Source organism: Cupressus sempervirens, chromosome 6 (genome assembly GCF_028749045.1).
Source record: "Cupressus sempervirens isolate cs-2001-9-10 chromosome 6, ASM2874904v1, whole genome shotgun sequence".
In the NCBI taxonomy this organism is placed as follows: Eukaryota; Viridiplantae; Streptophyta; class Pinopsida; order Cupressales; family Cupressaceae; genus Cupressus; species Cupressus sempervirens.
The window spans coordinates 398,453,618-398,469,322 of NC_143123.1; the positions used below are offsets into that span (position 1 = coordinate 398,453,618).

At 33.9% G+C, this 15,705-nt stretch overlaps 1 protein-coding gene across 3 annotated transcripts in view; it reads left to right on the forward strand.

Moving 5' to 3' along the window:
* Positions 1-15,705, forward strand: part of LOC149552741 (nuclear pore complex protein) — a 245,634-nt gene that overhangs the window by 133,620 nt on the left and 96,309 nt on the right. For all 3 annotated transcript variants that reach the window (XM_089788287.1, XM_089788288.1, XM_089788286.1), the window contains exons 9-10: positions 8,199-8,291; positions 8,376-8,543. In XM_089788287.1, coding sequence (XP_089644413.1) covers positions 8,199-8,291; positions 8,376-8,543 — 261 coding nt within the window. The remainder of the gene's footprint in view (positions 1-8,198; positions 8,292-8,375; positions 8,544-15,705) is intronic.

Sequence of the window (15,705 nt, forward strand, 5' to 3'; positions counted from 1 at the left end):
ACTTGCTCAACATTATGTGTATTTTTAAAAAACTTTTACCATTAAGATATTGTGTTGCATGGGTTGTGGAAGGTAGAGACTCCACATTACAGTGAGACTTTCCTTTACAAAGCAGAGTATTCTGTTATGGTTCCCGTGATGTGGCTCCAGCTACACTATTATGGCATCATATAGTGGATGGTTTCTTATTGACCACTCCATACTTTTCTTGTCACATTGAATTGTATTACTTAAGTACATAGGCATGAGATTGTGGCAAAGAGTGTAGAGTGAAAGCCACCAAGTAAAAAGGAGAGAGAAAGCATCATATTGCAAGTATTTCCATGATACAGACAGTCCCCTACCATTAGCAGGTTGCTAGAAGTGGCTGTATAACCCTATCAAGAAGATTTGGATTGAAGGATCGACCTTGGCTCTATAGAGAAGCAAGACTTCTCTTGAATGAATAATGTCTATAAGTAGTGTCTATACATAGAATATAAAAATCATCAGATGTAATGTATGATGCGATATGCTAGCACCATGGATAAGTCCGAAATAAACCAATGTATAATCGCGGGAGATTAGTATCAATTAACATTATAAGCATCAAACATCAATGAACATTTGATATACTTTGAGGAAGAATTGGCATTCAAGGAGGAGCTAGGAAGTATCCCTCAAACCTCCTTAGGTTGTCATTGCACCTTTAGTTAAGGACATCAACTTGAACTTGAGTATACTATTGATCATCCCGAGCATTGGGTTAGAGAAGATTTCCCCATATTTGTTACAAGTAAGTGAGAAAGGCTTTGTAAAGATTGGATTTATCTACTATGAAGAATGAAAGCGACTTTGGATTGGTCTTAATTTTCGACACTGACATCACCTTCATTGGAGAAGCTTAAATCAGGAAGGGAGTTGATAAACATTTTCTCCTGAACAATGAAGTAAAAGAAGAAGATTGTTACATTAGATCTGCTACCAAATATTGTGCTGCACTCAATCTTATGATAGTAGCCCCCTATAAGTTTTGATCTAGAATTCAATAGTTATTTGTTGATCATGCTAGATAAAGTAAGGCTCTTGAAGAAGACATCTTTGATGATTGAGATTATGAATTATCCTTCTATATGAAGAGGGAGTTTGGCGAGTCATTAAAGGCAACCTTGGACAAAGAGAGGGAGTAGATAGAAGATATTCACAAGACAAACTTTAGATGATCTTGGTTGTATTGATTCAGAGGGAGCAAACCATGTCGAGATGGATTCTTCAAAGATCAGAAACTATAGCATAAAAAGGACTATGATTGATGGGATAAAGTTTCATCTATGCCGGTTGGAAGACTTTATGCTATTAGAATACTTATTGAACTAGGGAAGCATGACACAACTTGCTGCCAGAAGGTTAGAAGGATGATATTAGATTCAAAGGGAGTGTGACACTTAACTAGAAACAACCTTACACTAAGAAGTGGAAAATAAATAAATTTGACATTAGACTAGTTTTAACACTTTAGTGGTCAAAAGGTTAGTGTTTCTTTGTGAAGGAGTTCCAAGTGCAATCCCTTGTAATACATTCTTGTCTATGAGAGATAAGTTTGAGTTGAAAACCTTATTCTTTGATATGGTTCATGGCGGATGTCATGGCAACACCACATGATAGTATCTCGTGGTGACTTCTTACAAACTTTTGATATAATGTGTGTATGGGTTTGCCCCTCGTGTAAATCACAAGGAAGCGATGACTTCCAAATGATTATCACTTGTATTTGCATAAGCTATTGGAAGGTGATGGTCTTACATTAACTATCTTGTAAATCAGCAACTAAGTGTTAGATGTCATTAAATTGACTGTCTATAAGTTGTTTGTATAGATATATGTTAGGTATTTGGTGAATATATTGTCTTGATATTCTGATAGGCCATTTCCGCATTGAGTATTTCATGAATATCATTTAGTTGATGTTTTGATAGCCCAACACTCAGAGTACTTGGTGAATATCATTTGATTGATGTTCTGATAGGCCAATACTCATGTTACCTAATATGATATGAAAAGAGTATTTGGTGAATATTGTGTGCTGATATTTTGATAAGCCAATGATCATTTGATATTATACAATGAAAGTCTTCTGATCGAAGATTTCCTTGATGTGTCTTTCTTAATAATATTACTAACGGTCTAATATTTGTCGTGTTCATCCTCCCTAGCTAAGAGGGAGTGTTGATGTTTAGTAGCTTCAATCGAATAAACCTAACAATATATATAATTGTGTGACATAAGTCATTTATACAAATGTGTGTGAGATATAAGTTTTGAGAGAAACACACACACACACACACACACATATAATTTATTATTATTTACACTATCAAATTTATTAAGATAATATCTTATACTTTCTATAACGGTCATCTACTTGTCTATAGTCCGTCTTTTAGTCTAGATAGGAATGTTTCCTATCCTATCTCTTTCGTCTTTCAATCTAGATAGGAATGTTTCCTATCTCGACTCTTTTGTTTTTAGTCTAGATAGGAATGTTTCCTATCCTATCTTCAGTTTTGTTTCTATTTTCGTCTTTAGTCTACGTTAAACAACGATCTTGTAATTCTTTATAAGGAACACATTTGTTCCTCTGTTAATCAATCAATCATCTGGAAATTCGTTAATCTGCCAATTCTTGTATCTTGTAACATGGTATTAGAGCCAATACTTGATTCATAATTTGATTCGAAATTATTTGCTCAAATTTTTCGAATCCCGGCTAGGGTTTTTGTTCAGTCAACAAATCACGATTTTTGAGTTTTCAAGTGCAAGGTCTGCAAATCGTGGGTAGATTTTTCTTGGTGTTTTTCGCAAAACCCTACCTCGGCTCGTTTGCAACTCTCGTGTTTTTTTTTTCAACACTCGTTTTCTGCAACTCCGCATGGCATATATGTTCCGAGTTTTTTTGGCGAATCGCGGATTTATTTTGGTCTGCGTTTTTTTGGCTGTTATTTTTAAACAACTCTGCGTGTTTTCCAGTCCCATGAGTTTTGTTTTTTGCAAACTCGAACTCCCATGCTGCCCAGACTTGGATAAACTTGTGATCAAATCAAGAGGTCATTTTTCTAACGTTTTTGTTAAAAACAGCTCTACGATTTCTGAAATCCCGTCTCTGCTATTTCATAAATCTGCCACTATTTTTGGAAGGTCAAATTTGTTTTTATTTTTGGTGTCGTCTCAGCCTGTAGTCACGCTCTGGGCAATAGATCAGAGATTTTTTTTTCACCAACTCCGCCATTTTTTTGATCTCCAATCTGACGGCTAGGGTTTTGCTTGAAACCCTAATTTTTGGGGTTGAATTTTTTTTTTTGTTTGTAGATTCTTGGTGGGTTTTTTCGAGAGCTCAACTGGGTTGTCGTCCATTTTTTCTGGCTGTCTCAATTTTTGTGCCTCGATTTTTGAGCCAGCGGATCCAGAAAACGATAGCATATTCCTTCTGGATTTTTCGTCTACTCTTCTGGGCACTTGTCATTTTTTTGGGTCAGCCTCAACATTACCTTGAACTTCATGCAAATGGCATCTTTGACTAATCTGATGTTGGAGGGTAGTCTACGACTCAATGGCCACAATTATAATCACTGGAAGTAGCACATGTTAGCCATCTTCGAATATCCTCGTTTGGATGAGCTTAAAGACTTGTCCGACCTCCGACCAAGCAGAACACGACAAATTTGATGATCGCAATCAAGAGGTTGTTATGCTTCTTAAGCTCTCTATTATTGATGGTCAACTACCGCAGATTCCTTCTGGCAAGTCAGCTGCCGAAATCTGAAAATATCTGAAGGAGTTGCATGAAACATCTAACAAAAGTCGAGAATTCTTTCTGAATAATCAGTTGTTCTTCATTATGATGGATGAATGTATGTCCTTACAAGAGCATCTGACAAAGATTAAGGACATCCACGATCAGCTTGAAGCTATTGGTCGGAAAATGGAGGAAGAGGATATGGTAGTCATCACTTTGAAAAGTCTACCATCATCCTATGAACACTTCATAGAAACACTCAACATTACGTCAACTAATGTTTATCTGAAGTTTCCAGAATTATGCACCAAAGTTATGTAGCAGGATCATTGGAAACAATAGTTTGGCAGCAGTGCTTCTACAATGTCCTTAGGGTAGGCATTTGCTGCAAAATCTTTTCAACAGATAATCGGCAACCATCAGTCTTCTCAGCCTTCTCAGCATCAACCGTCTGCTCAATCCTTGGATGGCTCTATGAAGCAAAATGTACAATGTAATTATTGTCACAAGTTTGGCCATATGAAGTTCGAGTGTCGGAAATGTTTGGCTGCCCAAGCAAGGGAAAATGCTTCCCAGCCAACAACACAAGTTGTCGAGCTTCCTGATCAAGGCGAAGCTGCATTTTTTGCCTTCTAAATCTATTTCTATTTTTCTGGGTTTGTTGATTTTCTCCTCAAAAATCATTTCATGTTGTCTGTAATATGCAAGGTTGTGTGAGATTTTGGGTTTTACCGTTTTTTCCACAAAAACGAAGTTTTGTAATCTGTTTTGAGTCATAGCACTCTTTTGGAAAAGCTTCTTGGTTTCAGCATTCTATAGATCCAGGGAGGGTCTTAGTTATCTCAGAATGTTCTGACATCCGTACGTTGACCATTAAGGGAGGGTATTAAGATAATATCTTATACTTTCTATAACTGTCAACTACTTGTCTATAGTCCGTTTTCCAGTCTAGATAGGAATGTTTCGTATCTTGTCTCTTTCGTCTTTCAGTCTAGATAGGAATTTTTCCTATACTGATTCTTTTGTCTTTAGTCCAAATAGGAATGTTTCCTATCCTATCTTGAGTTTTGTTTCTATTTTCGTCTTCAGTCTATGTTGTTTCTTTTTAGAAACAACGTCGTTGTAATTCTTTATAAGGAACACATTTGTTCCTTTGTTAATCAATCAATCATTCAGAAATCAGTTAATCTGCCAATTCTTGTATCTTGTAACAAAATTAACAAGGAGACACGTCCCTTAAGGAACATGTCTTCTCACTACTTATGCTTAATATAGATATGAGAAAGAGCAGTCTTTGGAAAACACATACCATAAAAGGCAGTGGCAATACATTTGCAACATCTTTCAAATCTAACAGATTGTTATCACTATTTATATGATTGGATTGTTACTGTATTTCTGGTTCTATAATGCACTAACAAATTATGGTGTATTTGCTTGTTATTTATTGGTTAATGCTGCTGGTTATTTGCTGGTTATTATTGTATGAATTCGTGTTTATGATTCCGAAAATTATTTGAGGAAAAATCGGTGAGAATATCCGACTGGGATATTACATTTCGCCAATTTCTCTTGTAAACTTTGTCCATAGTGAAGACCCTTATTTCTTTGCTATTTGTGGGGCATCCATTGAAATGGATATTGCAGACTCATCCACTTTATATTTTGTTGCATCCACAACTTTTTATGCTTGCACATTATATCATCAAAAACAACTTTAGGCCATCTACCTTCTCACATTTTTTGGTTCTTTCTAGATAGCTTAAGGGACACACCATGGCAAGTGCCTCAATGAGGGCAGCCCCAATTTCACTTAGCATTATAGCATATGGGACAATTCTTTTGATTTTAAACTTGCTTGTGAACAAATGCTTTTGCATTCCCTCGATTTGCTTCCATTGTGAGGTTGAAGTGCTGCTGGCCCATAATTGATACCCATAAAGAAAAATTGACAGAACTAGTAGACCAAATAGAGCTTGAGTAGTTTTCTAAATCCCAAACTTCTGACTCATGACACCTATTTTGAAGCATAAAATGCCTGCTATCCTTGTAATGTTGTTTTCTTTTTGCAGCCATTCCAACTTAGATTTTTGTTGAAGTCAATACTAAGATATTTGTACTTCCCAACCTCCTCAAGAATGCTTCCTTCAAATTAAAACTTATCCTAATATTGTTTTTTACTATTAGAGGAAACCATGACTTTAGTCTTGCTGATATTGACCTGCATTCCCACCATTATGCCAAAGTGCTTAAGTTAATATACTTGTGGTTGCAAACCATAGGCAGATCTGTCAGTCAAAATGAGATCGTCTGCATAGAGGAGCCAACTTATTAAATAGTTTCTGAACTGGATACCCTCACCATTTTGCATGTTTAACCACTCTTCAATTTTGCTGATATATAATCCAAATATACCTTGTTTGACTTCAATGTTGCTCCTAAAACATTCTGAGATGCTGGCTGAAGTTCTGATTTTAACTTTTACCTCTTTGTACCGACTATGAACAAAAGCTTTGAGATCTATAGGAATCCTCAGTTCCTCCATTTTAAGCAAAAGCTTGTCCCTAGGGACAGTGTCGAAAGCCTTTCTAAAGTCACTAAAGCAACAAAAAACCCCATCTCTTTTCAATAATGTGTCTCAGACTGATACAATCATCAACTATCAAGGGTTTAGGCCTAAAACCAGTTTGTCCTTTTGCACCTTCATGTTTTTCTTCAGTCCATTAACTGATTCTATTTTCTATCATGCTGTGAACTAATTTTGCGAATAGAGGATTGGTTATTATTGTCTTGTAGTTGGAGGGGTTATTGACATCATCACTCTATAAAAGGAGAATTGCAATGCTGATTGTCCAATCTTTAGGAAACCTATGCTGGCTTATAGTATTGAAGATTTTCGTAATGTGTCGTGCAAGGGTTTTCATGCCCTGCCTGAGATACTCTGCTTGAAGCTCAACTAGGTCCTTAGCCTTACTACCACCTAACTTTTTAATAACCATCTCGACCTAAGAGACTAGAGGAGTAAGTTAGCATCTTGCATTTGTTTCTGTAGATAATTTATATAGTACAACTTTGTTGTTACGGTTGTACACATGTTAGTTGTTATATCTCATTCCCTTGTTCAATTGCACACTTCATATTTTAAAATCTTAACCATCATACTTAAATCGTTTAATTGACGTTGTCCACTGGGTTCTTTCTTGTGTCCTGGATTAATTTGACCTCCTAGGTGAAAGAAAATTTCCGAGCTTGCTAACTATGGCTAAAAGAGTCTACCTACACTGGGGTAATATCATTTAATGAGCTGTTAGATGTAATGTAATTGTAGAAAGTAATGTAAATGCAGAGGCAACATCTAGACAGCAAACTAGAATGCTTAGTGTTAGCAAAGTGGAAAGTTTTTTTTTTCAAACCTTCCTTATACAGTATATGTTTTAATTTGTTATTTAGCCAATACTGAAAGCAATGCATTTTCTTTCTCCATCCACACCAAAAATTACAATACCACTTCTAGGCAAGTCCATTCTCAATTCTTGATTAGATTCTAATGTAATGGCATGGTTGGAGTTTGAGTGTCACTGAAAAGCTGTCTGTAGGATTGGCATTTACACTATTCCTCGATAATTTCGTCTGTTAATAGCCTTTAACTAAAAACTGTCGTGTTTACAAGTAACACACTGAACCATCAATTTTGTTAGGATAATAGTACATAAAGTGGCTGCATTGTTGTTGTTAGTGTCTGATGAAAGAGCCTATGAGGAATACGTTTTTGTTTATAGTAACAAAGTGTTTCATTTACTCAGTTGGAATGGCAGCTTCATTGAATGTTAAAATCCTGCATAATCATGAAATAATTGTAAGGACATGAAGTTGCCATGCTATTGATTGTGTGTGTTGATGATATATTTTGTTAGAGGTATAAATTATACTCACAGTAGGGTCATTTCCTATTTTAGTGTGAAAGCCCCAGTTAATGAGAAAATCTTTCCTGTGTATCGAAGAGCTGCCTATTTCTAAGTATTAATTACTACTCATTTTTTACTGTATTGTTGTAGTTTGAGAATATCATCTTCATTAGAGGCTTTATTGAAAATTTTCTGCTTTCTGTGGACCAGTCCATTTTGGCAGTTATTGTTAATTGAATTTGACTATTACCCTAAAAATGAAAGTGATTTGAATTGTTATTTATGATTCTTATATTGGCAATATATGTTTTTCTTTTAGTGGTACACACATATGTAGTGTGACCAATTAATTTAACAAACAAATGTTTAGGATTTTTGCATGCATAGTTTTTTCCTTGATAACACTTTATGCTTATTAATTTTATAGTACTATATGTTTCTCTTATATTTTCTGATAAAATGTCATTGTGTCTTTGAATGTATAATATGCTAAATTATCATTCTAATGTTGATGGTGGTAGAAACAAGAAAAAGAACTTTTGGAAGATGTTTGGGTGCTGCTGCGAGCTGGAAGGTTAAAAGAAGCGTGTGAGCTTTGTCGTTCTGCTGGACAGGTTTGTAGGTTTTATTAATTTCCTAGATGGATTCATGTTGTGGGTATTCTGGTTGATACTTACATTTCTTTTTTGTATTGCAAGGCATGGAGAGCAGGCACTCTGTGTGGCCCTTGTGGTTTTGATCCTTGTCCTTCAGTTGAAGAATTATGTCAAACGGGAAAGAATAGAACATTGCAAGCTATTGAGCTTGAAAGTGGGCTCGGTTATCAACGCAGGCTTTGGAAATGGGCGTCCTTTTGTGCTTCTGAAGTAGGTAGCTTTACCTTTCAAGCATTTTTCAAGATTTTTTCCAGCATATGAAGAGGCTGTAGTGTCACAAATTTTCACTCCCTTGAACTAGTCTTTAACATAATATAAGTTATATTGCAATTTTTTTTTGGGATGAGTAAAAAACAATTATAATTATTGGAAGTTGTGCAAAATGTAAATGCAAATAGATTTTTTTGCAAATAATTTCATCTATGTTCGTAGAATTCACTGGAAAAGAGGTTTGTGGGAAGTAATTTGATCCTTGTTACTGTCCTTGTGGATGCATATGGAAAATGAAAAAGATTTTATTTCATATCAAATAATGTATGGTTCAAATTGGTATGTAGGACAAAGGCCAATTATGCTTAAGTTAAAATCACTATGCAACTTCAATTGGACATTATAGCTGAACAAATCATTTTCAGCTATACAAAAGTCTATTATAACTACAATGCCCCCATTTTAGCCCACCTCGAGTTGTAGTCAAGAATAGCCTATCAGTGACCTTCATAGAAAAATCAATTGGTTAGAAGATCTCACTAGTCGAGCTAGAGACGATATTCCCATTTTAGTGTCGAGTGATGTTCAAGGATGCTCTCTATTGGAGCCAAATTGGAAAACTTACTAAATATAGTAAGTTACTATTATGGGAAAATTAGGGTTACTATTTTGAGCAAGGCACTTGAATTGTTGGTAGTTGTATGGAGTTGTCGGGGCATCAACAAAATTTCTAGTTTGGGACTTACGATTTGTACTATGTTATGTGCTAGTTGCTAATTTAGGCATGTCTTCTAGGTGTCACATTCTATTAGAGAGCTCTTGGATTTTATATGAATATGTTGTCCTGAATTTTGGCTTCCCAAAATTGGGGCAACCCTACATAATTTTCTTTTGGATTCTTAGGTGCATCCTCTAAGTTTAATGTATTGATAAAGTATCATGAAGACAATTTGTTATCCCTGAATTGAACTCAATGTTGCTCTATCTTGCATTTCTTTTGACGGTTTTCGTCGAGTTAAATCTGAAATTATTTGCTAGTAAGAGTTTTCTTCTCTAACTACAAATGCTCGATTTTTAGCAATCCTTCACGTCCCTTCTTTGTTTTTTTGTGTTGTAAATAGTTTTTAGCCTTGTTTTTGCCTTTGGTGAATAGCCCTTTGAATTCCACTTGATTCAAGCTAACATAGGTCGAAATCAGAGTTGCCTAGCTCAAGTTATAAGGGAAAAAGTGGGGTGTTTCATGACAACTACGTATCTTAATTAAAAAACCTCATAAAAGTGGGCTTTTCGTTGCTGAAAGTATGATATAAGATTATATTTAATATTTAAAGTGGATTTTGTGGTCCATTTTAAAATTTCAACTCATTCAGAGTTAATTTGTTTATAGTTTTTTATGTTTTATGAAAATAACCTATATTTGAATACTATTTTTCATGTTACTTAATGAAAAGCTATAGTTAAATATTAAATTTATTTAATACAACTTAAATGCTCAAAAGTGGGGTTTTAATTACTCATTGCATACATCAACATTTAAATCACTATGTGAAAACCCACTTCCAATAAATCATAATTTCCAACATTAAATTAATTGGACTTTTTATGTGCAATAACACGTTTTAATGTGTTAAGTGGGTTTTTAATATCTATTTTCGTATTTTCTTATTTAATTAATGTAAGTGGGAAAATCTAACCCATTTACATATATTGTTGCATTTATGAGTTTACTTTAATTATTTTAATGCATTTAAATAGAGTTTTTCTAACCCGTTATATATACATATTTTAAAATTGCTACTTAATGGACTTTTTAGTTAAAATACATGTTTTAATAACATGTGAATGCACTAGGTGGTGATTTTGAACTCAATTGCATGTGTATGTGATATTTAAATATCCATTTTTACTTGCACTAAGGAAAAGCGGAGTTTTTAGTTCAGTTGCATGTTATTCTTACCATGTAAATGACTTCGAAAAATTCGTTTGTGATGTCTTTAGAATGTTTAAAGGTAAAGTGGCAATTTTTGGCCAGGGTTATCAGAAACGCAACCCCCCAACTTCTGACACGCTTATTGCCGTATCTGATACAAATACACAGACGAAATGGAGGAAATATGAGTGAAAATCGTATCCACCCATTTTTGGAAAGATGCCATTTTCAAATCCGTGCCAAAAACAGTGAAGACAGAGTTCCAAAAAAACTGAGCTGAATTTTTATAGAATGTCTTTTTTTTTCATGTCGTTTTAAAGAAATATCCACCAAACTATAGTTCGACTGCCGTAATCCCTGGGAAAAATCCAAAAATATCTCGTAATCACTAGGAAAAATCAAAACCTGTGCAGCTATAAATAAACCTTGATCAAATGTTCAAATAACAAATGAATATCGGCGTTTTGCATGAGCAGATTTCTCCTGTGCGTGGTCTGATTTCTCCTACGTGGTCTGATTTCTCCTGCATGTGGTCTCCATCTCCTGCGCGCGGTTCATTGCAATACATCCATAAGTAATAGTTTTCAAATTGATTTTTTTTTAATGTTTGTTTCAGTTTTATTTTTTTAATGTTTGTTCAATGTTTAACATATAAAATTAACATATTACAATGACTTTTTAATATAGTTTATCAAAGCTACATATTAACATATAAAATTAATTACATATTAACATATTAACATATAATAATGACTTTTTCTATATAGTACAAATAAAATTTACAAATTATATTTCTAAGTTTTATTTTACAAATATACAATTTAATAGTTTAATTTTAATAAATTAATATTATTTAGTTTTAAAAATAAAATAAAAATAAAAATAAAATTACAATTATAATTATTAAAATTTAAACTAGTTTTATATATATATATATATATATATATATATATATATATATATATATATATATATATTAAATTTAAACTTTGTAAAAATTAATAAATATTAAATAGTATTATAATTTATTAATTATAGTAATAATATTTAATAATTCATAAAGCCTAATAATTGTTTTAGACTTTAGAGTTACAATTAGAATATTAAATTTATATTTCGACGAAATTAATTAATATTATGAGTATATTTAATTTTTTAAAAAATTAATAAATAATTTAGATTAAAGTTTCAAAGTTATATTCTTGTAAAATTAAATTTGAAATAAAAATTATTGCACATATATTTAATTTAATCATTTTATAAATTATTATATTAATTTTAAATTTGTGCTTTATAGCTTAATGCAAATTTGTTTTGATTTCATAATTTTACTAATTTTTTATTTTTTTCATGAACCTAATCATTGCGTCATCGTCAGTAGATGTTAGAGCATCAGAAAATGACAAGTGGATCAAACCAAATGCTAAATATCCATTATGGAAACATGTTACCATCATCGAGAAATTTCAAGGCGGTGGAGGTTTTAAATGGAGGTGTCATGAGTGTCTGATTGATTATAACGGTTCTTATACCAGGGTTCGTAGACACCTCTGTCACATAAAAGGTATAGGATGTGAAGTGTGTCTTGGTCCAAAGGTTGATGGTCAACCAGGGAAGGGATTGTCACGTGAGAAGATTGCAAAGTACCAAAAAGAAGAGGATGAAGCTAATGGTCAGGTTCTAAAGTCAACACAAAGGTGAAGTCTCAATAGACCTCCCTTGCACCCAACTTCAGGGACATCTGCTGGTGACAAGAGGCGTAATTTAGGACCTCTTGAAAAGGCATTTAATTTGCAAAGTCGAGAGGATACAGATCAAAGTATTGCACATTGTCTATATGCGAATGGAATTTCATTTAACATGGTTCGCTCGCCATATTGGCAAGAGATGGTTAGGTCTATTAATGAAGCTCCAAAAGGATACAAAAGCCCAGGGTATGAGAAGGTTCGTAGTACTCTTTTGATTAAAGAAAAAGAGATTATTGATAGATAGTTGCAAGTGATTCGAGATTCATGGAAAATTTGAGGAGTTTCCATCATTTGTGATGGATGGAAGGATGCTAGAAATAGGCCACTAATCAATGTGGTTGCAATGAGCCCAAAGGGGGCAATGTTTTTGAGAGCAGCGGAATACAATGCTTAAGAGGAAGATACATAGTTTATTGCCAACATTCTAATTGAAGCAATTGAATCTGTGGGGCCAGAAAGTGTTGTTCAAGTGATCACAGATAATGCAAAAGTATGCAGAGTAGCTGGGTTGGTCATGGAGGCAAGATATCCAAAAATTTGGTGGACTCCTTGTGTAGTTCATTCTTTGAATTTGATGCTACAAAAAATTGGCAAAATTCAATGGATACAAAAGATTTATGAAGAAGCCAAAGAGATTCAGATGTTTATTTGTAATCATCACATGTCACAGGCCATTTATAGACAATTCACTAAGCTAGAGTTGTTAAGGGTAAATGTCTTGTCTCAAAAATATTCAATTTGTTTTTTTATTGAAATGTATTTAAGATTTATATGGTTTTAAAATGTTTTTTTTTATTGAAGGTGGTTGAGACACACTTTGCCACACACTACATTGTTCTCAAAAGGCTTGTTGATGTCAAACAAGCTTTGAAAAGTATGGTGATTAGTGACATTTGGGCAGTATGGAGATAGTCACAAACAGATAGAGCAAATAATGTCAGGAGGTTAATTCTTGATGAGGATTGGTGGGCTCAAATAGATTATTTACTATCTTTCACTGAGCCAATATACACCCTGATCCGTCGGTGTGATACTGATAAGCCAATATTAGGTGACATCTATGATTGCATAGATACAATGGTGGAGCAAGTTAGAGATATTATTATAGAAAAAGAGCAAGATCCTTTTGAATTTTTTTATAAGCAAATATATGATGTAATAAAAAAAAAAGATGGGATAAAGTGAGAACTCCATTGCAACTTTTGGCATATGCTTTAAACCCTAAGTACTACCATGCTGATATGTTAGCATTGCCAAATAGGACAGCACAAATAGGGATGTTGAGGTTGTTGAAGGATATAAAAAAGCTTTCAAGAAAATGTTTACAGAGCCTAGAGTTGCTGCGGAGATTCCAGATGAGTTTGTGACATTTGCTTCCTCTGATGGAACTTATGCAAATGTTGATGCAATGGCAGATAAAAAAGAAATGGATCCTATAAAGTGGTGGAACTTCCATGTTGCCATGACTACACATTTGCAAAAGCTAGCAATCAAGCTTCTATCACAAGTTTGATTTTATACTGATTATTCTAATAAGAATTATTTCTTATTTCAAATGTTTTTGATTGTTTGTGTCTTTGTAATTGTAACTTATAAATTATAATATAAAACTTTTTTATTGCAGGTTTCTAGTTCTGCATCTGAGAGGAATTGGAGTATATATGGCTTTATCCATTCTGTGAAACAAAATAGGTTGGCAGCCAGCAAAGCAGAGGACCTTGTCTATGTGCACTCTAATCTTCGTCTATTGTCACATTCCTCCACAGACTACATCAAAGGACCTAATAGACTTTGGGATGTACAACTTGAGATAAGTGACATTGATGTATCCATAAATGCATTGACACATCTCAACCTTAATGTTGAGAATTCTGACATGGTCAGAGGACCCTTCCCTGAATCGTCAATGGGTTCTAAGAGTCTAGGTGGTGGTCGTACTCAATCTAGCTATCCTAACTCTTTAGAGAATGTTGATGATCTAGATCTCGAGTTTCAAGAGAACAGTGATGATATTTTTGATAGTATGCGATTCTACCAAACTATTTCTGTATTTGAGTTTCGTTTTAATAATAAAACTATATCTAACTATAGTATTTTGGAATATGTCGCAATTATGTGTTCATATTGCTTTCATTATAATGAAAAACTTCTTTAATGACTCTAAAAATTTGTTTATATATATGTTTTAAGAATGTTGCATTTGCCGTTCCCAAATAAGAGGTCTCAAAAACTGGCCCTACCCGTACCCGATACCGTCCTTGTATCCGATACGGTACCCGTGTCCATGCAACTCTGTTGTTGGCTCAATAGCATGTCATTCTAAACATTTTAATGAACTCCAAAAGTGCATTATGTACTAAGTCATTGACCAAAAGGCTGAAAGTGGTGATTTTATGTCCAAGTGCATGTGCTTGATATACATGCGTTTGCTCTTTTAAAGCGCATTTTCCTCCATTTAAGCCCAGTGGCGATTTCATAAGACAAAGCATGTGTTAACTATACATGTGATTACCTTCTAAAATTGTGTTTTCCTCTTAAAGGTTGAAAGTGGCGATTTTGTTATTTAGAGCATGGATTGTTGTATATGTGTTTGCCTTCCAAAAATACGTCTAAAAGCAGCCCTTGAACAAGTCTTCATTGTGGGCAATGTTTCATGCTATTGCATACATTTTAATGCATGCATTTGCCTTCAAGAATTGTGTTTTAACTTCCAGCATTGATTTGAGAGGGTTTTTAGCATTCTTTTCATATGCAAATGCCTTGTTAAGCTGTGTCCATTATTTTTTTTCTAGTGAAAAATCCAGTTTTTGACAAAAAAATAAAGGCGTTTTTAAAGAGTGGCGAATTTGGGAGTGAAAGCATGTTCTTTAACACATGCACTTGATAAAAAAACAACCTATCTAGGACATGTTTTAAATAAAAAATGTTGCATTTCTTCATGGTTCTTGCTTCCAGTCATTCCAAGGAGAAGTATAGGGTATCGATTTCGATCTTGTTCTTCATCATTTCCTAGCTTATAATGATGCGCTAGACACCGCTTTTGAATGCATTTGCACATTGCATTGATTTGGTTAAAGTTTGTTGCAATTTCTAGGCATTTAAACTATTTCCACATGTCCAAATTTGAATCTCGACTCTGTCAAATGTTTGAAATTTGAAGTCTATGTAAGTCTTGTGATATTATACAAATCTTAATCCAAAATTTCTTAGATATATTTTCAAATTTGTCAAAAGATTTGAAAAAGACCTTGTATTTTGTGGTTGGTTGAGAGTTACGTTTTTCCCTCATTTTCCTTGAGGCATTTTAGTCTTGTTGAGTTTTTTATTGCAAGTCTTTCATTTTCCATTTTCATATTTGCATTTTTTTGTATTTATGTTGTCTCTATGTTTTCTTATGTCTTCTTCTTCAAGTTGCACATGCAAGGTCCCATTTACTTGCATGTGCAGTCAGGGTAAACTCCAATTTTAATATGGAGGCAAGTCC